Source organism: Necator americanus, chromosome V (assembly GCF_031761385.1).
Source record: "Necator americanus strain Aroian chromosome V, whole genome shotgun sequence".
In the NCBI taxonomy this organism is placed as follows: Eukaryota; Metazoa; Nematoda; class Chromadorea; order Rhabditida; family Ancylostomatidae; genus Necator; species Necator americanus.
In genome coordinates, this window is record NC_087375.1 from 14684102 (window position 1) to 14710392 (window position 26291).

At 41.7% G+C, this 26291-nt stretch overlaps 1 protein-coding gene across 1 annotated transcript; it reads right to left on the minus strand.

Annotated features, from left to right (window-relative positions):
* Window positions 1–336: 336 nt before the first annotated feature.
* RB195_013901 (uncharacterized protein) lies at window positions 337–15887 on the minus strand (the record flags this gene model as incomplete). The annotated part of the gene is made up of 13 exons (XM_064203926.1): window positions 337–466; window positions 4521–4599; window positions 5729–5816; window positions 5912–6002; window positions 6061–6159; window positions 6224–6273; window positions 7046–7173; window positions 7245–7477; window positions 7657–7707; window positions 7776–7887; window positions 11477–11607; window positions 15684–15720; window positions 15794–15887. The coding sequence occupies 13 exons, from the start codon at window positions 15885–15887 to the stop codon at window positions 337–339; spliced, it is 1323 nt and encodes a 440-aa protein (XP_064059807.1).
* Between the last annotated feature and the right edge of the window lie 10404 nt (window positions 15888–26291).

A 26291-nucleotide genomic window follows, 5' to 3' on the forward strand; every position in this document is an offset into this window, starting at 1 on the left:
TTCTCTTGAGTGAATAGTCAGTCTTCAGTTTATTTCCTAATACTCTGATGAAGGGCGCCAGCTCATTATGACGATAGACAACGGTAGCATAAAGAGGTATGGATTATTATGCTTTATCGAATTCGACCACCTCTACTACGAAACAATCGAGGTTGTGAGAAAGTCTTCAACTAAAACATGCCATGATAAATAGTCTTTTTACAACTTTTTTTTAGGAAGGTAACATGTCGAGGACAGAACAGTATGGACCAGCACATCAATATCAGCAAGTGAAATGAAATGAGAAAAAGATACTGAAGAATAAATAGATATAGAAGTAGGAAAGACGAGTCGTTATCACTGTTCCTGCACTTTTCGAGGATAAATTATTATTAGAACGACCATCAAAACAGCCGAGATTATAACGTATGGCGCAAAACACGCCGAAAAACCGTACTTCTCCATCGTCCATGTGAATGTCCCCGTACTGAAAGGTAACGAGATTACAAGCAGTTTCAAAGATATTGGAAATAAAGACTGATTGTAGAATCTGATCTCAGTTTATAGTCCTCGCAGGTGAAATGCGAAACTTCCGTGGTCTTTTTGAAATCAAAAACTTCTCCTTCTGAGCGGCGTCACTAATCTTCGATCGCGGATGCGGGGCATATCTTCGAATCCCGATACTCACATGTGTTAAGGGTGATACTCCTAGTATCGCTCTTTGGACTGAGCCTACGGGTTCAATGACGTTGACCGGGTTTCCTCCTGTTTACAAAGTGCCCAGGTTTTCTTTCGCGCTCCCCGAACCGCTCGTTTCCTCATGGGTGTTGTCGTTCTTCATGTACGTTTTCCTATCCAGATAAAAACAGCTGGCGCATTCGGGTAACTGCGTTCTGTTGAATGTAAATGGGGCAGCGTAAATGGCGTGTTTCATGAACATAGTTTTTCGCAGATTGAACTGAAGAACGATGCTTCCACGTGTTTCGTCAAATTCGGAGAGCATTCGTTCCGCTTGACTGATGCTAGATGTTGTGAAAAAGGTGTCATGAGCAAAGCACAGATAGTTTAGGCCGACATCAACCTTCACTCGTCTCATACCATTTGCGCAGTGCGCTCTCGAAAGGGGACATTAAAATTGTAGTTCAGATTTTCCTCTCTTTACGTCAATAATGATATCCTTTTAGAATGGGAGAGATCCGGTCGTGAACTTAGCGAACAACCCTAAGGATACATTGATGTACCAAGTATAAACGCCTTGCTCGTCCGAGGCTTCCGCGACCGCGCCTGTATCAACTGAAAATAAGGCCTTCTTTCAGACTATGAGGGTGAGACATCTTGTACCCTCGCGATACTTCGATGAGTCTCGAAATAGTGTGCGTCGCATCGAGTGCCGGTGCCTTACAATTTTTTTCTACCAGCTTAACACCATGTCTGGATGGTAGAACCTCTGGCATGACACGCCCGTCTTCTTTTTAATGGTGAGGAGGCAATTAGGCATGGCCTTCGAAGAGATATGAGAAGGAGTTGTAGATTATTTTCTTTATTCCTTTTCTCGGTGCAATGGTTGTTCCCTTTGCGTTCCGGAGAGCAGTACTCTTTGTCTTGCAATTGGTTAAGTCTCGACGAGCATAGCGAATACTTATTACCGTTTCTGCAGCATCAGCCAGCACTGCTGATCTTTTCTTTCACTTCTCCTTCAAACTTCTTATTCTATAGCTTCTCTGCAAAGCCTTGCGAGCTCGGACAAGAGTTCTTCCGCTCTACATTGGCCCGATAGCTCAAAATTTTCTAGAGATGTCTCTTCTACCTTTCCTCATACAGTCATGGAGGTGTTCAACAAGCCAATCGCATTCGTCGTTGTCCATTGCGATAACTTTCCAAAACCCGGGTAGAGTAGCAAAAAGAGATTTCTGTCAACGAAAGTTTCGGAGAGAGGAATCTTTCTCAAATGAGGCACTTTTCCGATCCCGTATAGAACTTCGATACAACAGCAACATCCGTCAGGCAAAAACTTTATAATTTATTACGAATTGGTCCATTTCGTTTTGGTGTCCTCCACCGAACAACTCTTACATTAAACTTGGAGAAGAGGGTTTTTGAAATTGTAAGTTTCCATGGATGGCTTTCCCACAATGACAAATTCGGAAAGCCTCTCCCTCTGCTCTTCCCATTGTAGGTCGTGCGACATACGTGAAGCTCCTCAGAAGTTCTTTTGGGACCAATTTTGACATTGAAATCAGCAACAGTGATCCTGTAAGGTATGGTCTTCCCTGTGGAACTTTCTAGGTCCATATAGAAGGCTTCATCTTCTTCTTCTTCTTCGTAGCTTGATATTTTAGCGTAAGCGACGAAGATGTTCAAAGCTAGTCTTGAATCACGTTTGCCCATCCGCAGACTCTTATTAAGTTCGAACGTTGTTCGAAAGAGTTAGTCCGTAAGTGTTGTACTTTTCTATACTTCGGATTTGGGGAAAAAGATCTCAGCAAAGAGCTATTCCATCTTTTTAGTGGAAGAATCACCTGTTGAGTATTGTATTTATGAAGTAAAATCTCACAGAAAAAATCAAACTATGGTGTTGGATTAATAAAATGAAGAGTTTCTACCTTGGATAAATTAGGACAAGTCTGCCTGGTCTTGCCTGTCACTCCGCTTGAAACGCTCCAGCGCGTTTGAGTGCAGTTCGGAATTGTGGTGGAGCTTATGAACGCATCTATGCAAGTCTGGGGCACCAATTCATCGACCATAGAGGGATGGGTGAAACGGTTGGTTGGGTTTAGTGCAACTTCGAACCATCGATCACGCAAGAACAGCCGCACCTCTTACCGACGGCGCTACACTCTCTCCACATTGAATTCGTCATTTTTTTCAGTGCATACGCTGTTTATTTATAATTAATTAAAGATGTTTATTGGTAATTAATAATTAGTGATTAAATCTGGTGCATTTTTAACATCAAAACTAACATCCGCACTGAGATGTCCACCTAGTAACCTCAGAGAGTTATGTGTTCCAAACCTAATGGTGCTTTTTGACCAATTACAAAGTAAAAAAAAAACTCCTAGGGATGTAAGTAGCAAAAACAACTTGGTTCGCTTTCTTTTCATGGCCTCTTTCAAAAGAGGAAAGCAGTTTTTACATCATGTTCTGCACATCAGAAGACGCTTACAGTGGGCCTAAAGAGAACGCGGATCGATTAGCTATACCTTGGGAAGTGATATAACAATAGGTATAAATTGAAACATCTAAAATAATAAGGTCGAAGTGCGCAAAGCCAACACTACCATAGATAAAAATCCTGTTTCTTTTGCAGGAGTTCCACCGAATAATTTGGAGTTAATACAGTTAGTTCGAAACAACCTTTATTACAGCCTTTCTGCAATAGGAAACTGCATTCCTTGTTCAAGAACAAGATCAGGAGATTGCAGGATATCCAGTGTAATCTAACTGAACTGTTTCAGAGGATATGACGATGTGCCGACGAAACAGCACAATACAGTTGTACGTTCGTATCAGGAAACAGGCGAATGACAAAGGTGATTCATTTGACTCGGCGTCTTGAGGCGCCCTTGAAAGAGAAAGGCATAATGCAGTCAATTTTGAAAACAATAGTAAAACCTTGTCGAGGGAACTTAGAAGAGTAGCCTGCAAATCCTTATGAGCGCTAATTTGATTCGCGCTAACTCGCCCTATGTCTTGGATAACTCCGATTTGAATGAGATATGTGACTGATTTGTCTAGTGATCAGCCCGCGATCGCCACCAAGGATGCTTCAACTTGAGGTATACATTGGTTCTAGCGGCTAAGTTGCTGAAGGAAATATGAGAATAATGATTTGAGGAGATTTGTGAGACAAGTAGCTCATTTTAGGTTCTGAAAGTAGAGATTTTCCCCACTGAGGTAATTATTCACTTTTGTGTTTGAAGTGAGAAAAGGCATTTCTATATCACTCGGTTGCTTTTTTTCTTTTCTAGCTTGCAAGTACCTTCCCATTTAAGTCATGTCGGAGCTTCAACCGAAAGGTCGCTGCAAGATGGGCTCTAATCGAAAGTACAGTTCTAACGTGAGAATTCACCTTTGTACAACTTATGCGATTGCGGATGGGTGAGGATCACCTCCATAGCAGAGAAGGATTAAAATGGGTGATAAGAGTGCTGCAAATTCCATTCCTGGTTGGAAAAGTTGAGCTATGAAAGGATCTATTCTTTTCATATAAGCATATAAAATTCTTTTTTTTTCTGAATTTTAGTCTATTTTTGTTATTTGTTTCACCTTAATCAGGTGTACAATTTCTAATAATAATCTATCATAATATTATGATCAGGCGTGAGTGGTGCGCAGCAAGAGGTTCTACTCTGAATCCGATGGTTTGAAGGACCAACGATTCCGAACTGTAGACAAAGGCGTCGGTGCATCCCAAGCGGATCGCTACGCTAGAAACCTCAAGACTTTTGGAGTTCAATTATACGATATTTTTTGTCAAAGTGACGCGATAGGAAATAAGTGTAGGGAGCTTTCGCCCACGTATAGAAAACAAATGTTACCTTATGGTGGCCAATACCCACATGAGAGCACGTCCTCTGCTGGCAAATGTCATTTGTTCATTAGAGGAAGCAAACTGCTCTAAAAAAGGAAACCTTTACACTCTCGAAAAAAATCACACTTTATTACGTTAAAAAAAAATCTGATACGCTAGGAAGTTTGAGGTGTTCAGCTGAACACTGAGGATATTCCGCGAAGAGATTCTGTGTTTACAGTACGCGTTGAACAACTATGAAAATTGTGATTTGCTTGAAACAGGAACAAGAAAGAACCCTGGTCAAAAGAAGTCATAGTTTCTTTCAGTTGATTAGGAATTTGAAGGAAAGCATAACGGCAGCAGCACGTCAAAACTGCAATATTCTTTTCATTTGACTTCTTTTCTTCATAATCGACCCCCAAAAAACCCGAAAAAATAGAATTGGATGCATTGTTTGAAAATTCTTATTGAAATAGTACAAGATTTGATCGTCAAGTAAAGTTCTTTGTCATCAAACCACATTATTATTAATGATGAGGAGTAAGCTTGTTTGAAGCGAAAGAATAGAAAAAATATTCTATGATTCAGCATTCGTGAAGATTCCAAAACTCAACGTCGAGACCACTTCAGCGAAAAAAGGGAAGATTTTTGTTTTTTTGCGTAGGGAAAAATTTCATATCCTTCCAATAAAATCATTAAGTGATAGGAGTGCATTCGATTCTTTGTTTCAACCACTTTCTTCCCTAACTGACAGCTCTATCGTTTCGAAGCTCCATAGACTGCTTAATGTTTGGCATCTTTATTTATAAGAGTTTTCTTTCTCTCACCCCCACTTGCTGAAATCCAAAATTTTGCAAGAAACCGTCCAAAAGTTCACACATTCTTCCTCGACTACGCTGTAATCAAGCAGTTTTGTGCAACTCCACGGTACACAGTAAATGAGTATTGCAGCAGACCCGCACCACGTTTTTATAATTTAATAAGATTTTTTATTTTATTTAATAAGATATATTTTATAATATAAGAGCAAATAACCACTTGTCTAACGTCATATGTGGGGGGTAATTCGTGAAATTTATACTTTACAAAGCATTCTAGGAATGTGATCTTGTGCCGTCACTCTACCAGCGTGCAAGTCAGCACTGGAAAAGATTAGGATACACGTGAGTGGCGTGAGGGCATAGGAATGCAGGTGACGGATCTTCGTCGTGAATCGAGCTCCCACTACCGTACCTGTTATCAAACAAAGCGCAGTGTTGCAGGGGACGCAACAGACGACGGCCAGTAACCAAAAGAGAGAGCTCAGAGCAACAGTTTTGTGCTAAAATATGATTATTGATTTCGAGCAAGGTTGATCTTCTAACACTACTGGAAAACGTGAGGAAAGGATAAAGAATAAAATTTAAAAAAAGTTACCATCATTGGTAGATACGGGTAAAATGATGTTATGAGTAGAATTACTTGGATAATGATTGCTACAATGTAGCCACCAACAATAAGAATTTTCCTGAATCAGTTTTAGACTCTAACTGCTAACAGAATTGGGAAACATCGAGTTGTCATACCTATCCAGGACACTTTTGTAGAGAATAAGAATTAAAATCATCTGAACAAGAGGAAACCCGATAGACAAATAGCTGGATGAGGCCGAACTGAGGCCGAATCTGAAAAGCAACATATCTCGCATAAAAGTGCAGGTGGCAGAGAAATCTGAAGTGTATCACTTACTTTTCAAACACACCCTTCGAAAATGCTAGAGTAGCAGGTACACCGATACTCTATAATAAACAACTCAATTCATTCTCTTTTTACAACTCCTCCTTGTCTTAAGAAATTGAAGAAAGTTGTTAGCAGATGAAGCTACAGGATCACATAACAGCGTGGAAGCGTGGATTTTGTTGCTATTTTTTAGACATTTGAGAATATTTTAAAAAGTTCGAAATTAACTTAATATATATATATATTATGCTGTGAACAACAACGATCTTTTTTTAGAACGAAATTCCTTCTTAACATTCTTCTAACAAAGAAGTCGGAAATTGATCTCCTTTCCGCTGATCAACGAGATTCCAGAAGTAAATCGTTTCCAAGACAAACCCACCGTTCAGTGAATTCCCTTAGTCCTTCAAAATCTCGTTCCGTTGTCTGACAGTTTGTGACGTTCTTCTCAACCCGTTAGCTACAGAAAATATGTCGGAGAGATTTTATTGATAAAACAGCAAGATTTTGGGTAGGTTTTAACAATGTCGCAATTTTCAACATATGTAAAATCAGCTAAAGAAAATCTACGGACAATACAAGTATGAATTGTTCGTGTAATGAATTTTTCTGTGAGTTTTACCTTCCAAGAGCACTAAATAGTTATTATTGGAACGAACTTTTGAAATGTTGAAGGATGACATAAACCATCTTCTTGGAAATGCCAATATTCGGAAAGTGAATAACGAAATCGCAGAAATGACATCATTTTCCGCAAATGTTTTGAATACTGTGATCAAATCTAGTCGTAATCCGTAGAAATTTAGCAGATTAAATAATTTTCGGACTTACTACGTTCAATGCCATTAGAACATAGACGAGCATGGCAGGGAATGACGATGTGACGCTGTGCGAGTCTTCGCTCGATAAGCTGTCCAACTTGTAGGTCGACTTCGGCTGCAGAACGAGGTAGGCAAATCCTGCGAGAAGCAAAGTTTTATTCTGGAGAGCTGAGAACAAGGCTTAGATCAAGGTTGAAGGGATTCCCTACCAGAGGCCGCACTGAGGGCAGACGCGAAGACAAGGATGGCGAGGTCGGGTACGTCGACAAGCGGAGTAACATTAATCACCAATGTGCCAAAAGCGAACGCGAGACCAAGCACAAGGAAGTGGGCTGGGCGCGAAATGTACGGAATCTCGTCGTACAGCACAATAGTCACACAGACGAAGCCGATTCCGGCTCCACAGCCAACCAGAAAACGGCCAATGCATAGTATAGACCAACTGAAACAAGAAATACATAGGTTAGCGAAAGATGTGCTGTTGAAAGCAACTAAAAAGGGGATTCTGAAGCAAAGCTAAACACTAAGCCCTCAGTTAAGCAACGAAGGAACGAAGCAAGAATTAGAAGTTGCAAAATAATCTTTGTTAAATAAATTTAATGAAAGCACTTTTAAACTAACAAGATTTCATGCCAGTTTGCTTCATTTGTACTTGTGATGACTGCAATTAGTCTGAATAATTTTTCTTGACGGTATTTGATAATGTCCTGCACAAGGAACGGGAAGATGCTCGAATATACCTGGGAATAAGTGTAACAACAGATCCTGCAATTAGAAACCATGAATCCGCTATAAGTCCTTTCTTGGCAGAGATTGGATGGAACGCCAGAAACAACGTTGATATAAATTGTCCTAAAGAAACTATTGAGAGAAGCAAAAATGAATAAACTACAAAAGTGATTTTCCAGTCGATGCCCCTTTCCAAGCAAGTGAAATCTTTACATATAAGACAAGATAAGATATGTAAGAACTAAGCAACATCCTGTCAGAATCCAATGTGTTCTCGCCTACACTGCTGGTCATTTCAACGAGGAAAGCATACGAATAGGGGTCGTAGCTCAGCTCCCTGATCCATACAGGTTGGGAGACAGTCTTTGGTGAAATCTAAGCTTGCCGCGACAAGGCTTGAGGAAAAGTCTTTTTGCCAACCTAGTATATACACAGCCTCAGTACCCTGCAAATTGGGCCCTGCCGTTTCATACGTCGGAAGCTATGGCGACCGGTCAGAGGCCATCAAATCTCAGGTTTCTCAGAACGTCCTTCTCCGGTGGTTCCTCGTTAACTGTCACTGTGTGCATATGTCCGCCTATGAACGTGCTCGAGTTCAGGAACTGACAGCGCTTGCTGGTTCAGCAAGGTCTTATAGTGATCCCTCAAATTGGAAGGGTTGCTTCGTCGACAGCCACAGCCACTTGCTGCCACACTGTTATAGCAAAGGGTTTCGTGGGTTCTTGTACTCAAACGCCTTTTCAAACTACTTCGCTCTTGAAGTCTATTTGTTTTCGGTTTTTTGTAGACGGCGACGCAACTTCCTTCTAAGACGCTTTTCTTGATCGAAATGGCCAGTGTTGCGGACCGCGCATACAGAATTATGTGTGGATTTCGTTTCCGCAGATGCAAAGGCAAACTTCTTCCGCGGCAATAGAACCGGAAGTGTTTCCCTTGCAGCGTCCTGTATGTACAGTGTAAAGGAATCCGCATATTTGAGTTTCCTCCTCGTTCGTACTCCAACATGAGTAGGCAGTAGGCGTTGGCGAATTTCGTTCTGCATTCTTCGTCTTTCTCGATTTTCGGTTCAATAGGAACTCTTCGGTTTCGAGCTGCATTTTGAAGCTGGAAAGAACTGGACTGTGGTCGGAGTCGAAGGCAATGTTCCAAATAGCTCTATATTTTCGGATATCTGACGGGGGAATGTTCTTCTTCAGAACGTTATCGAGCTGAAGTTTAAGAGTCCTCATCTTCCGCCTGTGTTGCTCTTCAGACCTTGAAAGGGTTGACCCCTGCCACGTGAGCTGGTGGCGCCGATCATTCCTATTGAACGCAGAAGACGTGCGCTCCGCTGGATCATACCATTTTTCTAGCACATCGGATTTTTGTTAGTTCCATCTTCGCATTTGCGTCCGATAATGGCTACTGTGTTGGATTGATATACTAGACATCAACGCATCGGTCTCATCGTAGAAAACATCCTCGTTGTTCTTTTCAGCGGTCCCAGGCACTTACGATCCAGAGTTTGCATCCATTGTGATCCCGCAGTGGTACAAAGGCACATCTCGAGAAAGCAAATTCCTCCACTAGGTTCTTGTAGTCGTTTCTCACAGCTATCGTGCAGACTCCAGCCTTCTTTTCATCCGCATTGCCACCGTAGATGGTGGAATCTCGGACACTAATGATGGGCCGGTCCCTGATGCGTGCTTCCTGCAGTGCAGTAAACGGCACACAGAGATATCCCAGAAGTGTACACAAGGTAGCTTGTTGGAGTTTGCTTCATCGTGACAAAACTTCATCGTGACGAAACGAATAATTGTTCACAAAGATTTTATGCTCCCTTTAGGCAAATGACCTTTCAGGTGATGGGGTTTTGGCGATGTGCTGGACGAAAGCACCTTTTTGTAATGTATGGGAATCTTTCGTCATATAATATTGCGGGTTATATAGCTCGTACGTTCCCAATGCGTGCACTCGAATGCCTGATTGCGTTTACTTACAGCAGGCCCACCATGAGCAGGTAGCAATCAGACTTGTATACGCGGCCCCGGGTATGCCACAATTAGGAGCTTTACGCGGAAATCGATGTGGTGTACTGGCGGATGACACGCGGAAGATATCAGCATCTTGTACCGCGCATCGAAAGTGGCTACGGAAAATCGTTTTTGCTTCTTTGGGCATATATTAAGGAGAGCAGCAGATCGTCTTGTTCAACGAGTTCTGAGGAGTTTGTCGGATTCAAGAAGAAGCCACCTGGGCGGAAACGGAAGTTCTGAACTCGGGTGGTAAGGGAGGACCTGACGACACTCGGAGTGAATAGGCTGTTCGTACGAGATGTAAATTTCGCAGAATATCGAATACCGACGAATGAATGGTTCCCGTGCAAACTCTCGCAGAAGATCGAGAAGGTTGTGCAGAGCTATGTTCAAGGACGGCACACCTCGGCGAAGATGCGGGTAATCGCGTCAGGAGATGACATCAGCCCGCTGATTAAGTCAGGTTATTCAAGAGTACAGCTGTGTCCAAAAAGAACACGCTTAAGCGAAGTTAATTCAAGTCAGCTTATAAAAGCACACATATAAATATATGGGTGGAAAGATAGGTATAGATAATGTTAAAAAACAACAACAATCAATTTCAAAGTGCTTTGAAAAGTTTTGTTCCAAGCATCTTGATTTTGTCGTGCGAAGTTGCCGCTGCTAGATGGCAGTGTGGCAGCGAGTGTTAGAAGTGGCGGATGAGAATGATACTAAGCAGTGTGAAGTGATCGAGTTGCTTGTTCACGACGGAGAAAATGTCGAGCATATCAATTACCGACTGTGTATGTAATGTGAAAAATGTAATGTGTTCAGGACTGCGGCTGTCGAGAAATGTTATTCATCGTTAGGCCGATGACGGTGCTGTCAGCACTATGAAAAAAAAATCCCAATCAGTAACGGTGAGGACATAATATACGTAATACATGTTCTTCCGGAATTCAAGCGATTACAAAAGAAATGAACTTTTTTGAAAGATAGTCAATAGAACTGAAGGTAGGAACAATGCAATAATAGTGCTGCGAAGTTACGTGCTCCAAACTCTCAGATAAATGAGTTACGGTGTATTAGTTTTTTTAAAACATGTTGGCCTCCTTTAATTCATTCGAGCAGCTTTTAATGAAGTGAATTAGTTACCTAGTTCTACGCAGGGTTTAATGGCAGACTTATGGAAATATGTGTCTGTTGACTCACGCAACTAGTTTAAGTATATCGGAAACGTCAGATGTAAACCTCTCATGCTATACTGAAAGGAGAGGAGAATAACTGCCGGATTTCAAAAAAGTCAAATTTAGCTGTATCAATTTTGAGTTAGACGCGGATACGTGGAGAAATAAGAAAGCAGTTATTTGTAAATTGATGTAATTTGATGAATACTTCCTTACGAAATTTAACCAGTTATAAATGTAGTGGTGTTTTCTATTAATTTAACGAATTCTGTATTTGTGCTATTCATATCAACGCTTGAACAAATCTAAAACAGTCGTGTTGAGTAATTTTATCTTGAATGCTACCTCGGAGCAGTTGAGAACTATGCCGTCTAAAAGATTTCTGCATTTCCAAACAAGCATCCTTCGTGTGAAATATCAATATTAAATAATAATAATTAATATTAATTTGCTTCTCTTGCTGTTACAAAGGGCAAAAAATCAAATACGTTCATTGAAAGAATACAAGAGCATTTAGCCAGAACGTACCCAGTGGGAAAGCTGCGCTAGCTATAGAGAACACAGGATCCTTTCTGTCGACGTCGCGCATCTCGTTTATGACGGACTGCTGGAATATTTGAAAGGAAGAAACGAGCGACAGCGTTAGACCAAGTCGCATCCTGAAACATGAGGAGGACACAGTATCTCAAGATGAGGAGGACAGTCATAACGTAAACGCTGATTTTTGACAGAATCCAAAGAGGTCGCCCACGAGTGAGATTGGGCTAATTATGAAAGCCACTGCAAGAACAACGGTTCCAAACGATTGGCATAGAATCGCGGAAGAAAACCGTCAGCAGGGAAGTGAAGAAAATGGCGAAAAGTGACGAAAAGAAAGAAGCAGAGCAGAGCGGCTTTGCAGACATTTTAGTCAGACTGAAGACAAAAAAAATTTCAGTTTTTATTTTCCAGTGGGCAGTAGAACAAGATGTTATACGTGTTGTAAAATTGGTAAAGACACCATCGAAATCTTAGTGGAAAGCTATTAAAGGTGACTTAACAAGGAGGAAGTTGAGCGAACAAACTTTCCAAAATACATTCGGCAATGTTTTTACGTAAAACAACACGTCAGATTTTCCAGCCAGTTTTCCATGATTTCCAAATAAGTTGGTTTTTTTAGCGATAAGTCGAGCAGAATCTTGCGGAGCAGTAGAATACGGTGAAGCTTTGACATTGATTGTTTGTTCAGAGTTAGTAACTGTGATTCACGTGTTGGTCATGACAAAAGGACTGGACATTTACAGGACAAGCTCGGCTCTAATCTTTCTGTACTGTATTGATTAGCGTTGAGCAGGCAGCGAACAATACATCTGCTAAAAAAAGCATTCCAGAACCGTTCGAAACAAAAACACTAACTCACCCGATTCATTATCGAAGCAGAGTATTGGGACCTATTTATTTCATCTAACATATCAGAAAAGAAGAAAACGAATTATCAGTGAGCTCTGAGAGTGAACATGATGCATTTGAGTTTAGGGTTGGTTATTACACACAAAATACCAAACGGTTAACCTCTAACCTACCAATGCAGTATTTTTGAAATAAGTCAATCCATTAAAAAAACTGTGTCCAACACTTCCCTTACAGCTCAAAAATAGGACAGACGTTTTTAAACCAAAAGTAGGCTTTCCTACAATAATCTGCCTAAACTTCCAATGCCTCTCTTCCAGAATTCATTTGTTTGTAACGGCAAGTTCCTCTCTAGCGACTTTATGGCCTGTTCTATTGAGCTCAAATTTTTCTTAATCAGATAATGTTGTGGAACTGCCGAATCAATCCCATATCTGCATTAATATTCCTCGTTCCTGGACAACCCATTCACTGATAAACCGCTGTTCAGCCAGATTCAATTTGTTAATTAAATGTCACTTGTGTTTAAAAGTTTGTTATTGCCCTAATTCTAAAATTTCTCTGAGATCAATCATTCAGAACAAAACATTAGATCTTTCCTTAAGTAGATTAGATCTGTTTCTTAAACGAGAGGAGTACTTCTCGTCTCGGATGAGGTGAATTTTGGGAGAGGAGCATTGAAAATATAACAGAAAAAATGGAAACGATTGTAGACGTTGTCAAAAACTAAATAGAAAAGAAACTTGTAGAACGAGCCAAAGCAACGTATGATAATGTTGGAAGCGAGAACGCCCACAGAACAAGAAATGGTTCCACGCTTCGATTGGTGTTTACAGCTGCGAGAAATCATTTACCCTGTGCTAGGAAAGACTTTTTTGCCGATCAAAATTTCTATCTTGTTAGCGAAATGCTGCCAAATTCATTAGTTCCTGGGAGCAACTTAAACGAAAATTTGCGGGAATTGTCCAGTTCGTTTCACGGTCACTTTCCACAAATTCCACAAATTAAGTTGCTCCGTTCGACTATTTTGGGTTTCGTGGCGGTTTCGTCAGTGTAATGGCAATCATTGAAAATAACTTCAAAAATCAAGAACATAAAGAAAAGACGTAAATCCAACAGATTTTTCGGGCAAACAATGTACACCTGTGCGAACAACGGCAGGAAAATGTTTGTGCACTAGTTAGACAGCGAATTATTGAAATTCATGTAATAACAGCAAAAAAAAAAGAACTAGTTTATCCCTTCTCATAGAATATTCGCTGTGGAGTTCGTTCCCATTACGTATTTGTTGACAACTACAGAGAAACATTCCTTTTTTTTCAAAAAAGTTGATTCCAACATTAAAAAAAACCCATCGTGGTTGATCTGCGAAGAAAAAAAAACATGGCGAAGGAAGTGCTGCGACGTTATGATCATGAGAAGTGACAGCTGCTCGAAAACGCTGCTCCACAACAACAACTCAGGAGTGCAAAATTTTAGAACTTTTCGAGGAGGATCCAAGCATCATATCTCAATCAGCTCGGATAATTTATCACAAAATATGGTTGTTTCTAATTATTTTTGATGACTACCTTTGTGAGCAGCGCTCTTGAATAAAGCACAGTGCATGACGGAAGGAGCAGGTACTTCTGGGAACACATCCGGATTGACCGTCGGTTTTTCACCCCGATTTCTAAATTATAAAAGAACATTTTTTTTTGAAAAAGTATCAGGTCACACCATATCTTTTCTCCTACTTACTAACTCTAAATTTGTATTCTAGTCAGTGCAGAGGAATTTCTGTAACGGTTCAACTATGTTGTAAAATGTTCTCAAAGCTTCCCTTCGAGAGTTTTATATAAAAAGACGCGAGAGCGCGTGTAAATAATTGCACCATAACGACCGATCGCACCAATTTCGGAATTCGTTCCCAGGGTTTCAACGACCGCGACATGAATCTGAGAATAAAATTACTCAGCGTAAGCTCTAATGTGAGAAATCCATGTGTTTTGTTTTGTTAACAAGGTTTTCGTGAATCGTCAACAGTCGTCAGTCGCCACAAGGCTCTCGACTACAGAAAAGTGCTGGCTCGATGTATCCCTCACACCTTAACGAATGGCACCCAGTTTACCCGGGCCTGTCAATCTCTCCTTCTTTGCCCGCATCGAAGGCAGTTTCTCTAATATCTTATCAGTGGAATGAGAGTTGGGTCCTCTACGACTCTAACGCGCATGGTGCCATGTGGCTCTTTCGAGGAGAAAACCAGCTGACGCAAGCCAAATCGGACCTCCACCCCAAGAAGTGTCTCCTGTTGTCTCTTGTTGTTTCTGAAATTCGAGGGAAATGGTGTTTTATAAACTGCTCATACAAGGCAACACTGTCACCGGTTCCATATACGCTAGTCAGCTGCAGAAGCTCGCATCGGCCGTTCGAAATAAATGGTCGAGACGAGCTTTGGTGCACTTCCTCCACGATAACGCTAGGCTACATGTGGCTAAAAAGACCCATGAAAAACTGGAGGAGTTAGGCTGGGACGCAGTGCCCCATCCTTCCTTTTTTCCCGTTCGTGCCCCCTCAGACTACCACTTATTCCGGCCTCAAGCCTTTCTTAACTAAGAACAATTTCACCAACTTAGAAGAAGTCGAACGGGCGGTCAGCGAGTTCCTCGACTCCCAGCCTCCCCAGTTCTGGGAGAAAGGGATAGCTGACCTGCTCATTAGGTGGAACGTTGTAACTAATAATGGTGACTATATTGTTGATTGATTTCTATTGTAAGCCGAGTAAAAAAACTAAGGCAGAAAAAATGACAAATAGTGAACAAGACTTTCTGTCCGGCTTAATGGAAGTTGACAGGAATATCTTCTGCAATGCTCACGGAGAACAACAGTTCAATGATTCGCCTGAAGACGAATAAACTCGTACATAATAGAGTTTTTGTTACCGTAAATCCGATTGGTTCGCAACTCGTCGCAATTGGGACCTTCAAAGAACGTGTTGCTTGGTGAGCACATACGTACGAAAATGCCTGGAATTAGGTCGTACGCTGTTTCGGTAGCACATCTATCACCTGTTCTCACATTGCCCTTCGATTTGTCGGCAGTACTTCCATTTGTCGTGGTCGCGTGTAAAAACTGTCCATCGGATTATCTTTCCGAACATAAAGAGACACGAAAAACACCATGTTTTCCTCCGAAGAACTTCGCGAAGAAATCTGCCCAGTCACCGGTGACAATCATGAATTGCGCTTAACATCGCTCGTCCACGACGTCTCTCGTCATCGATCGTTAGAAGAAAGTTTTGAGTCTCTCTTTCCACAAACGGAATAGTACTAGCATCGTCCTTCTGATGAAGCATTCAAAGACCCACATTATATTTCTTTCATGCGTGCGAAGCTGCCGGGTTCCTGAAGCAAGGATTGAGGAAGAAAGAACGTGCTGTGGAGAAGAAGAACGCGATGTTCTCCACTACAACCTTACCACAATGCTCTGCTCCTGTAGGAGGTCTAAGTTGTGATCTGCGCCGACAAGTGTGATTCCAGTTTATCGATTCCGGTAGAGTGGAAAGTTTCATTAAAGGCAGCGTACTACGAGTCTGACGTGGTGAGGGAATCCGCGGGAAAAGCTAGAGATGGAATTACATATTACGGGATCAGAGGTAGTTCCGCTCATCTCTCCTTGATCGCTATAAAAATGGCGTAGAATGCGCCGTCGTTTACGACAATTTATATGCCAAAGCGCCACGTCTGTGTTCGTATACCAATGAGTTTGCTGATGAGATGACAAGAACGTGTAGGCAGAGGACCGTTCTAACGTACATCGTAATAACTGGAGCGTTTAGCACGCTGTTTTTTATAATTAGGGAGAGATGAGAGGAGCCTCCCTGGAACCAGAATTTACAACCCTACCTCTAGCTTTCACCTCAAAGCCCCACAAAACGTGGTATGCTGCCTTTAATGGCATCACTCCACCAATCTGGAGTGGTACGGATTTCCGGCTTCGAGCGTTTCGGTGCACTATTTTCCACAAGGAGTTCGATTGGAACGCGCCAGCCTTGTGCACGCGCGCATCTTCCGGGCCGTTTTTTACGGAAATTAGGAAGACGTGGAAGGAATCGCACCCCTCTCCATAATCTACTATTCCATGTGCAAATACTACACCTGAAATCCGCACCACTTCAGATTCGTGGTATGCTTCCTTTAAGCTTTATATACGGTGCGAAACCTGTCTGATCTCTTTCAGTTGCGTTAGCCCGCCATAGCCCACTTTGTACACCTAAATCCAATTATCCTCCTAAAAACTGCAAGATAAGAGCTTTGACGGCTGAAACTGTTATTTTTAAAGTTACATTCTCTGCTTTCCCCCATTAAAATTTCTTTTTCAGCAAAAGTGTCAACGAATAGGTTCAAGCAAATAGGAGGACCGAAGTCTAGAAAAAATACGAAAATAGATGAGGGAAGATATTAGGGCCAGAATGGCCACTAAAAAAAATACATGGGCACTGTTTGGGCACATTTGCTGTCTAGGATGACTCAACGGATTTCACGAGTTGGAGATTCTGTTTATTTATGACTGGAATGAGGCTGATGCGGTCTCAGCACGCGACCATACTCAGGATGAAGGAGTTTTAAGAAATAAGACGTGACAAAAACTGAGACTGCAAAATGTCTGTTATGTTTTTCAGAGAAAGACAATTGCAAGAAAGAGAAACAACAAGAGAGAGGGAAAAGGTTACTCGGGTCACTGTTGATACATTCAAAGAGTGTTTGTGAGAGTCATTTAAAGCCAATAAAAACAGTGTTGTCGTGCCTGAAATCCAAAATGCACTCCGAAAGTATCACGCGGATGGTGGTAGCAGCGCCATGTTGGCAATCATAAGATATGCTGATGTTTTCATCGTCAGCACTGAAATGTTTTCTGCACACGGAAGAGCTGGATGGATCAACCAGGCATTAGCCAGTAAATTGGTGAACGATAACCCTCGTGGATAATCCATAAATTAGAGCACGACATAAAATGTGAACGATTGCCGGTTTCGCGTTGAAATTTTCAATAAACTATTAGATAAGGGCATAGCAATAAATTCTACGAAATGGATTCATTGGATGGAATCAAAATAAGGATTGGGGTTGTTTTTGTTTCGCGAAGGGTTGTACTGCTTATTTGAACAACGAGCAGCTGATGCGGGGCAAGTAGAAGAGATGTCCAGTTCAGTGATGATTATTACGTTAACAAAAATGCCATTTGAAGATGATTGGTGGGGTTTCAGGACAAAACGAAGAAAGAAAAAGTAGCGAAAAGAGTAATAGTTGTCTTCTTTTGACCTGGAATAACCATGTATTTCTCATGCAAATGCTTCCATCTTCCATCCAAAACCTTAAAAAAAGAGTAAGTGGATGGACAGATCACCTGTAGCATGTATGAAGGACCCTAGTAATGCGAAAAAGGAGTGGCAAGGCGTTACAGAATAAGTTCATGAAAAAGCTTGACAAATCTTTGCCTTTTTAGTTCAAAAACGTTGAAAAGATGCTGTGTAAGTAAGCTTTCAGCTTCGTCAGAGCTTTTTGTTTTCGAAAATTGCTTTCAAAAAGAGTGGAGTTAAAGCAATGAGCAATGAAGTCTCGGTTTCGGCATCAAGAGGAATGATAACGAGCATCCACGCTAATATCCACCTAGTCACTTCGCCTCTGGATTTCTGCATATGGACTCACTCTGCAGTAACCCAGAGTACTCTACGTTCATCGCCTACTTTGGAAAAATACAAACTGTTAGGCTGATAAATAATAAACCCTACCGACAAATAAGAAATGTGCTGCTATCATTCGTTTGATTATTGCGGATAGCCCATTTTTTGTGTGGAGAACCTCCCTATCACAATTATCCTCAGAATTAACCTATTTTGGTTCCTGCATAGAGATTGGATGTTGTTGTTGTCCGCACTAGCAAGAATGCTACAGTTACCTGAAGTTCTGCCATTTAGCTAGCACTTTTCTCCGAAACAAATATATGTAGCTAAACCAAAAAGGCATAAACTCGCTTTTTTTGCGATTAATGGTCAAACTACAGTAATTGTACACTACAGCTCAATTTTTATCTTACTTGAAGAAAAAACTGGACAGTTCTTTTAGCTCCATGAAGAGAAAGCGAGCACTAACTCATCATTTCCCATTCTTTTTTCTAGTAACTTACAACTACAGGGAATAGTGTTAAGTTGACCCGTGAACTTTTTTCAAAGGTGAAATAAAAATAATTTTAAAAAATACAAAAGATTCAAAAACTCAAACATCGAAGAAATGAAAAATATTTCTAGAACGTTATACACCTCTTGGAAGAGAATTTCTGACTCTAGAAGACCCTGCAACTCAGATCTGTTAAATTCAAAGACTCTTGCATATTTTTTAATAGTGCCAAGTGCACAAAAAGTAGCGCTTTCTGTACCACTTGCTTTTTTCAATTAAAGGCATCATCCCACGAATTTGAGGTGGTGCAGATTTCAGGTGGAGTATTCGTATAAAGGATGGGAGACTACGGAGAGGAGGGTGATTCCGTCCATTTCTTCCTAATTGCCGTAAAAAACGGCCCGGAAGATACGGCTTCATTCGTTTTGACGCACCATTTTGTACGAGAGGTTCGATTAGAGCGCCGTCTTGCGCGGCGCCGTATCTTCCGGGCCATTTTTTGCGGCAATTAGGAAGAAATGGACGGAATCACCTCCCTCTCCGTAGTCTCCCATCCCGTATACGAATACTCCACCTGAAATCTGCACCAGCTCAGATTCGTGGGGTGATGCCTTTAATTGATATGATAAGGCCGCTGAAGTTGAGATTGGTGTTGTGAGGAGAGAAGAGCCTATTTTTTAAGGATTAAAGTTGTTTGTCCCGATGCTTTAAAGATGGGAATTTTTACATTAATAGCGAATCACACACTTGTTGATTCAACTAACGGGGTTGAGGTAAAATTTATTTTTCCTATTTTTTTCGGGAACAAAAACGTGCTGATGATTGATTAATCCGTTGCTGTTTTTCCCATCGTGTCCGATAACTTCGTACTATCGATCAATAGTCTTTTCGAGGGCGATTTTTTTACTGGTTCTTCGGTGTTTTTTCAGGTTTTTTTTTCGTTTTTTTTTAAATTTTCCATTAGTCATTTGGTGCCCCTCACGCACAGTACAAATATCGCAAACAGCTTCAGTGGCCTTATCACCTCGATTAGTGGTAAACGAAGTGAAGTTGGTAAACTGAACTGATGTGTTGAAGCTCCATTTTCGTGACTTGAAAAAACTAAGAGTCGATGAAATTTAGAAAATCAGCACAGGATTTTCTCGAAGAGTCAAACGTTTTCTATCGAATCACATATAACGTTTTAGGAATTGTTTTGGTTTCTATGCATATGCTTAGCCGTCAAAAAAGCGCTCAAGGCTTACTCCTCGACACGGTACATGCATGAGTTCCACCTTCAAACACCCGCTTAGCACCCGCACATTTAACCACACCCTTGTGATTTTCACCATTACCTCAAGGAAAAAAACAACTGCATAAAATTCCTTTTCTGTCCTTAGCTTGGAAAAAAAAGCTGAAAAACTCTCATATCTATCGAAGATGAGCCTGATGCTCTCACTACTTGAACTGCTTTTATCTCGAAAAGAAATGTGTTTTCAATGGCGCAAGATGCACTAATTATGTGTTTTTTTAAGACCTTTCTCAGTTTTTTCTTAGCGTTCTTTCTTTAATTAACAAATCTTCTAGTGGATCTTCATCCTGGACCAAGTAAGCATATGTATTTGCACGCTGGAGTTTGCGATCCAGAATATCACTGGAGTCGACGTGAGTCTGTCTTCCGAGCTAGGTTTTTGCTAAGCGAAGGTAGATGATTAGATAACACTTTGAGAAGAATTCTCAGAAGAGACCGGAAAAAAGCACCATACACCGATGTTAAAAATGACTATTTCTCCTACACAGACTGACAATTGTTTCTTATCAGCTGCTAGAACTCTACAACAACAATATTTACAAAGAACAACAAAATAAGCAACAAAAATCTCTGGGGTCACTGGATTATCAGACAGATTGCTACATGCAGCAAGTCATTTTAGAGAAACCAAACAAATTGTTATGCGATGAATGTGTGGGTAAAGTGGAAGGAAACAAAGCATGTAGCAGAAAACGTAATCTTTTTAGCTCTAATAAATAGGAGTTAGTGAACAACTGATACAAATCGACATATATTCTGTCACGCACGAAAAGCACGTAAACGTTTGTGTTTATCTGCATCAAGAAGTTACTGACTGATAGTAGGTGTACCACCCACTCTTTGGTGCTATTTACTCCGATGTGCTTAGATTTATTGGAGCAAATAAAACGTTTCACTGATTCCTTTTCATCTCCTTAGCCGTCGATGTAGAGAAAAACGGAAATGTTCATGTTGAAGAAGGTGACCGTAGTTGGAAAGATTCGTTATTGCGCACGGAAGCTGAGAATACACTTTGCTGCTTCGCTTCTGAGCAGAACCTTCTCTCTCAGGTAAGAAGGGACCACCTTTGGAGAAGAACCGTACTGCTCAAATCTACCCGCCGTGAATTCACTCAACGTTACTGACCCATATTTGCTTCGCTTTCGATGGCAATGACAACGATTCTGTTTACTATGAATAGCAGCTAGATGTTGTGTCCGTGGTTTAAACTCAAGAAGGTGTCTCTTATGCACTCGACGAGTAGCAAGTAACTTCTTAAACGCGGCAACGGTGCCTGTCCACGTCCAGGAGAGCGTTGGTAGAACTGTCGGCTTAAAAAGGTAGGCACAGAGTTTCTGGTTTGTCAGTCCGTTCATAACTTCTCTGACGACCTCAAATTTTGCCCACACTGTTCTCTCTCATACTCCTATTCATTTTTTCCTTCAAATCGGTCTTCATATTTACAGAACATCTGAGGTACGCGTATGATGAAGTTTTCATGATTCAGAGCCTTTCCTCCGTCCTCTCAGTAGAGATAAACGAGTCTTTTTTCTGTTTATTTGAAATTTTTTTCTCTTCACTGTTTTGTTTAATATCTTGAGCGTCGTCCCTACTTCACTTTTCGGAGAAAAAAAAACGGTGTCGTCCGCAGAACGAAGAGGCGATTCTTCCATAAACACGTATGCTCTTTTCTCTACGAGTAAGTGACTTCATTATCCACTGCAATGGAGCCGTGAGAAACTTCCACGATACTGTATCCCTCTTTCACAGCGTAGAAACTAATGCAACACTGCCAAGGTTTTTTTCGCAGTCGAAGAAGACTGAGACAGGCGGCAGACGATAGATCTCCAAACCAGAAAACGTCTCCCAGTACAAAGTCACACGCATGGATGTACTGACTTTCACGCCTATGATTCCAACTCGTACTTCCAATGAAGGAATCCGGGGTAGAACTTCGTTCGATGTTCGGAGTTAACGGAGTTGATAATCGGAAAAGTTCGATTTTAATCCCATCTTCCTCTGGCAGTGTTACTAGCAGAATATTGTATTTCGACGTTCTCTGCACTTTTTAGGTTTGGTCTTTCTTGCGCTGCTTCCAAAATTCTTCATGTACTTTCGGATACCTTCAGACACGGATTCACCTGATGGACTCCCTGTTCCTGCTCTACCAGGAAGGGCTCGTATTACAATTGTGTCCCACACGTCGTTCATGGATGCAAGAAGGGGGGGGGGGCGCTTCTTCGGGTTTGGAGTCACTTCTCCAATTGTCCAATTGTACAGGTCCAATTTTCCACTTCGGGAGGACAAACGTTCTCCTTTAGAGCCGTTTGACTAGAGACTTGTAACCTGTAACCTGCCCATATGTTTTAAATTCATATGCAAAACACAGTAATAGAAAAGAGTCTCCTGATTCCGGAGGAAAACCTGGAACGGTAGCGCCAGGAAGGAGAAAAAGACGGAGTTGCAGGAGTCGTGTAAGCTACCGAGACGGAATAGAACTAAGATGACGATCTGTACTTACAATGTCGGACATATGAACACACGACAGTAGAGGAGTTGGTGTCGTTGTCAACATGAATATGGCAATAAACATCGATTCTTTCGAACAACTTTCAATCTGAATTGGAGTTTACGGATGAGAAGATGTGGTTCAACGCCAGCTTTGACAATCTTCTTCGCTTAAGCTCTAACATCAAACTACTACGAAGAGGAAGTCGAAGCTTTCTATATGGACTTGGAAAAGTTTTACAGAGAAGAACTTCCTTCTACAAGGTCATAATAAGTGATTTGAACGTCAAAATTGGCCTTAGAAGATCGCCTGGAGAACTTCACATCGGAACCCACGGCCTTCAATGAAAGGAAGGGCGTGGGTTCCGATGACGACTAAAACTATCCATGGCAACTCTCAATTCCAGAACCCCTCCTTTCTACGCTAGACGTGGGAGTCACTCGATGGAGGATATCATAATGATGATTGACCACATCATCGTCAGTAAAAAGTTTTGCCTGACGCATGTCTCCATTGTACTAAAGCTTTATACGGGATCGGACATCGCCTTTTTCAAGGAGGATTTTCTCTTACACGGAGAGGAGAAAATGCCGCGACGTTCACAAAGCGAACTTCTACAACCATCTTCGACTGGGAGCTCTTCGCTTCGTTTGTTGGCTTAGGCAACCAAGAACTCATGTGCGAGCTCGCAAGACTTTGCGGAGATGCGATAAAAGAAAGCATCAAAGAGGGAAGAGCAGAAGTGTTGGCTGAAGATGCAGGGGGGGGGGGAAAAGAGCATTCGATACGCCCGTCGGACCTTCGCCAATCGTAAAACAAAAATGACTGCTCTCCGTACCGTAGATTTAACAACTACAGCATGGAGAACAGGGATAGAGACGTCGTTCACGACTTCTTCTCTCTTCGACAGCCACATCCTCTCCTTTCCTCATCACCTGAGTTAAGATGGACATGTCATTCTAAAGGTCCTACCTTCCGAAGTTCGACATGTCACCATGTCGGTGAAGAAACGCACTCCACACAGTCCCGATAGATAGCAAACCTTGACATGTGAAGTATCTACGACAGTCCTCATCAACACACTAGTGAGAGTCTTCACTTTTTATCTGTCAGAACGAAAGGCAATGAAATAAAAGCAAGACCGTGCTGTTATATAAGAAGGGGAACTTATTACTTCCGTCATCTACAAGCTCTTTGCAACAGTGATCTTTATAGGATTGAAAAAGTCTTCGATAAAGGGCACCCATGCGAGCAACCAGGGTTTCGAAAAGGATTTAGTACAATAGATCACATACACACCGTTTCAGAACTTATAGAAGTATTGCGAGAATACAAGATGCCGCTGTGTCTCACTCTCATCGATATGAAGAGATACAGTTGAGACCGAAGCGGTCATGGAGACTTTGGGCAAGCAAGGCATCCCTACTCCATACATAAAGATCGTGTCATAAGAACTTAGTGAGATGTATAGTAACATTAACGCCAAAATTTTCTCGTTCTACAATTATGTCGTAATCGACGTGAGGGAGAGGGGTTCGTCCGGGTGACACAATTTCACCCAAAATATTCAATGCCACTCTCGGAAACGCGATACGAGGATTGATATGGGATAACATGGGTTTGAAAGTTGACGACCGTCATTTACACTATCTTCGTTTCGCTGGTGACATCGCTCTAATAACATTAAGCATCACTCAGGCGGAACGGATGCTGGCCGGATTTGATGAAATGCGTAAAAAGATCGGTTTTTACTTGAACCTAGGCAAGACGATGTTCATGAAGAACGGATAGGTTTCTGATGCTCCATTCATTCGCTAGGAGTAACCCACTTCACGGAAGTGACAAATGGTATTCAAAGTTCACTCCTGCGTCACCGTTCGAAGATCAGAGACGCTACTGCATTGGCCAAAGAAAGCAAAGTTAGGTGGGTCGGAAACGTGGTGAGTATCGAGGACGGTCGTAAGACCAGAGCCGTAAGCTATTGGATGCCGTGCGACATCAAACGTACATCAGGAAGACCGCCGACCGGCTGGTCAGACCTCTTTACGAAGTCTTCCAAAGAAAATTTCGGCGCTTTTCGAGTCCTTTGAGAGAAGAGATGCCACTGGGGAACACTCGCGTGCGATGAGGACAAATAGAATTATTACTGGTGTCTGCAATGAATTTGTAGAAGGACTTCTCGTTACGCATCAGTTCCTCCAGCTCCTCATAAACATACCGAATTCGGATTCATCAGCTGATGTAGGCGAGTAGCAGTTGATGACGCTTACGTATTTTTGACGCTATTTCGCAGAGGCGAAAAGCGGCCAGGCGAACTGACAAGATATCGTGATTGGGCGAGATGTGCCACAGATAGGTGCACACTTAGCCCAGCACCCTTCCCCCCCCCCCACATTTTGTGGCGGGGTCCCCTTCGCCAGTGATGAGTGTACCGTCATTCATATTGTTGTACGTCGCTCCTTCTGCCCTTGTCTTTTGCAGAGCGATCAAATGGAATTTGATGGCCCCTGAACATTCTATTCTCGTATTGTAAGAAGGAGTTCTGAGAAAATCTCCATCTTCTGCTAAACGTTCATTTTTACTGTATCATACGAAAAAGTGATAACAATCGAGAGGAAAAAGAGAAGAGCTCCGGCTAGCTTGTTGCACTCTGTGGCGATTGCCGAGTGCTTTTCCTCAGCGAGGACGCAATGTGTCACTTCGATACAACACTTTGCTACACAACACTCCTTGCTGCGCATTTTCTCTTGTACTTCACAATTGGAATCAAATCATTAGCAAACTTCACAATTCATCTTCTGCGCGATCCAAAATTTTTCGTTCTTCGTAGGAAATAGTGAGCCTGGAGCAGTGCATGACGTCTTCTTTGACTCAGTCTTGCTCGTTGTTTGCAACTTTGAAGCTTTCATCACCTGCATTCAGAAAAGGGTCCTCTGATTTCCTATGTATTATCTGTGCTAAATTTCCATTTGAGTATTGAGCATTACTGGTACTCTATTTAGTGCAATCCAAAGCATGAACTGTCTCAGGTTCACTTGTAACTGTGAGCGAAAAGCAGTGGATGATGAAATGGCAGCCATTTTTTCGTAAGAAATCTACAGAGTTATAATAACAATGTGAGTCAATGCTGAAAACTAAGCCAAAGCATCTCGAAAGCTAAGCCTGAGAAAGGAACGAACTACAGCTCCTCTGAATGCTCCTGTCAGATGCAGTCGCGTGTCACTGACATGTTGCCGATGGCAATTAGATTTGGGAGATTTGGGGAAGCTTTCAAAAGTATTATCAACAACTCTCCACCGAAAAGAAACTTATAAAATCTTATCAAATGTAACAAATAGCTGTCCACTGGGAGATTTGTACCCAAGTCGATAATAGGAGCTGTACCTCGTACGGTAGACGAGCAGACATCATGAGTAAGAAAATTGTAATTACTTTTTTCACGGGTGTCTGTGCTTCGGAAGCTTGAAAACTGATATGAACAACCTACGCCATTAGGCGGTTGATTAGTATTCTTTGTGAAATGGTGAGTGAAGGTAATAATGGTATGTTCTTCTCCCTTTCAATTTTTTTTCAATTTTTCATTCAAAAATAATGCTCAAAAATTGCGTTGTGGACTGCAAATCTCAAGGTGTGCTGCTTGCCTGCACTTTTGGAGGTTGGCGAGCGGATGTCCTTCACTTCTGGACAAGCGGCAAATGGACCCCTTCACGCTGCACTCCATCAGCTAGACTCCCTTCACCTATGTGCGTGATTAGGTGCTTATATGGACAACGGATCTTGTAAGTGGAGAACATACGATACATAAAACTCTGAAACACTACGTAGATCTGTACGGCATGTACGGCAAAAACGATGAGAGAGAGACTAAAGTGAATCGATGCTTTTATGATTTGCATGAAGTCAATTCAGAATCGGAATGATCAAAAACGCTCATGAAAACCACTTCTTGCGGGCGCCAACCGCCGCATAAAATGACTGCATTTAGCTTTCCAGACAGTTCTGTTTAGCGACACAGGAACG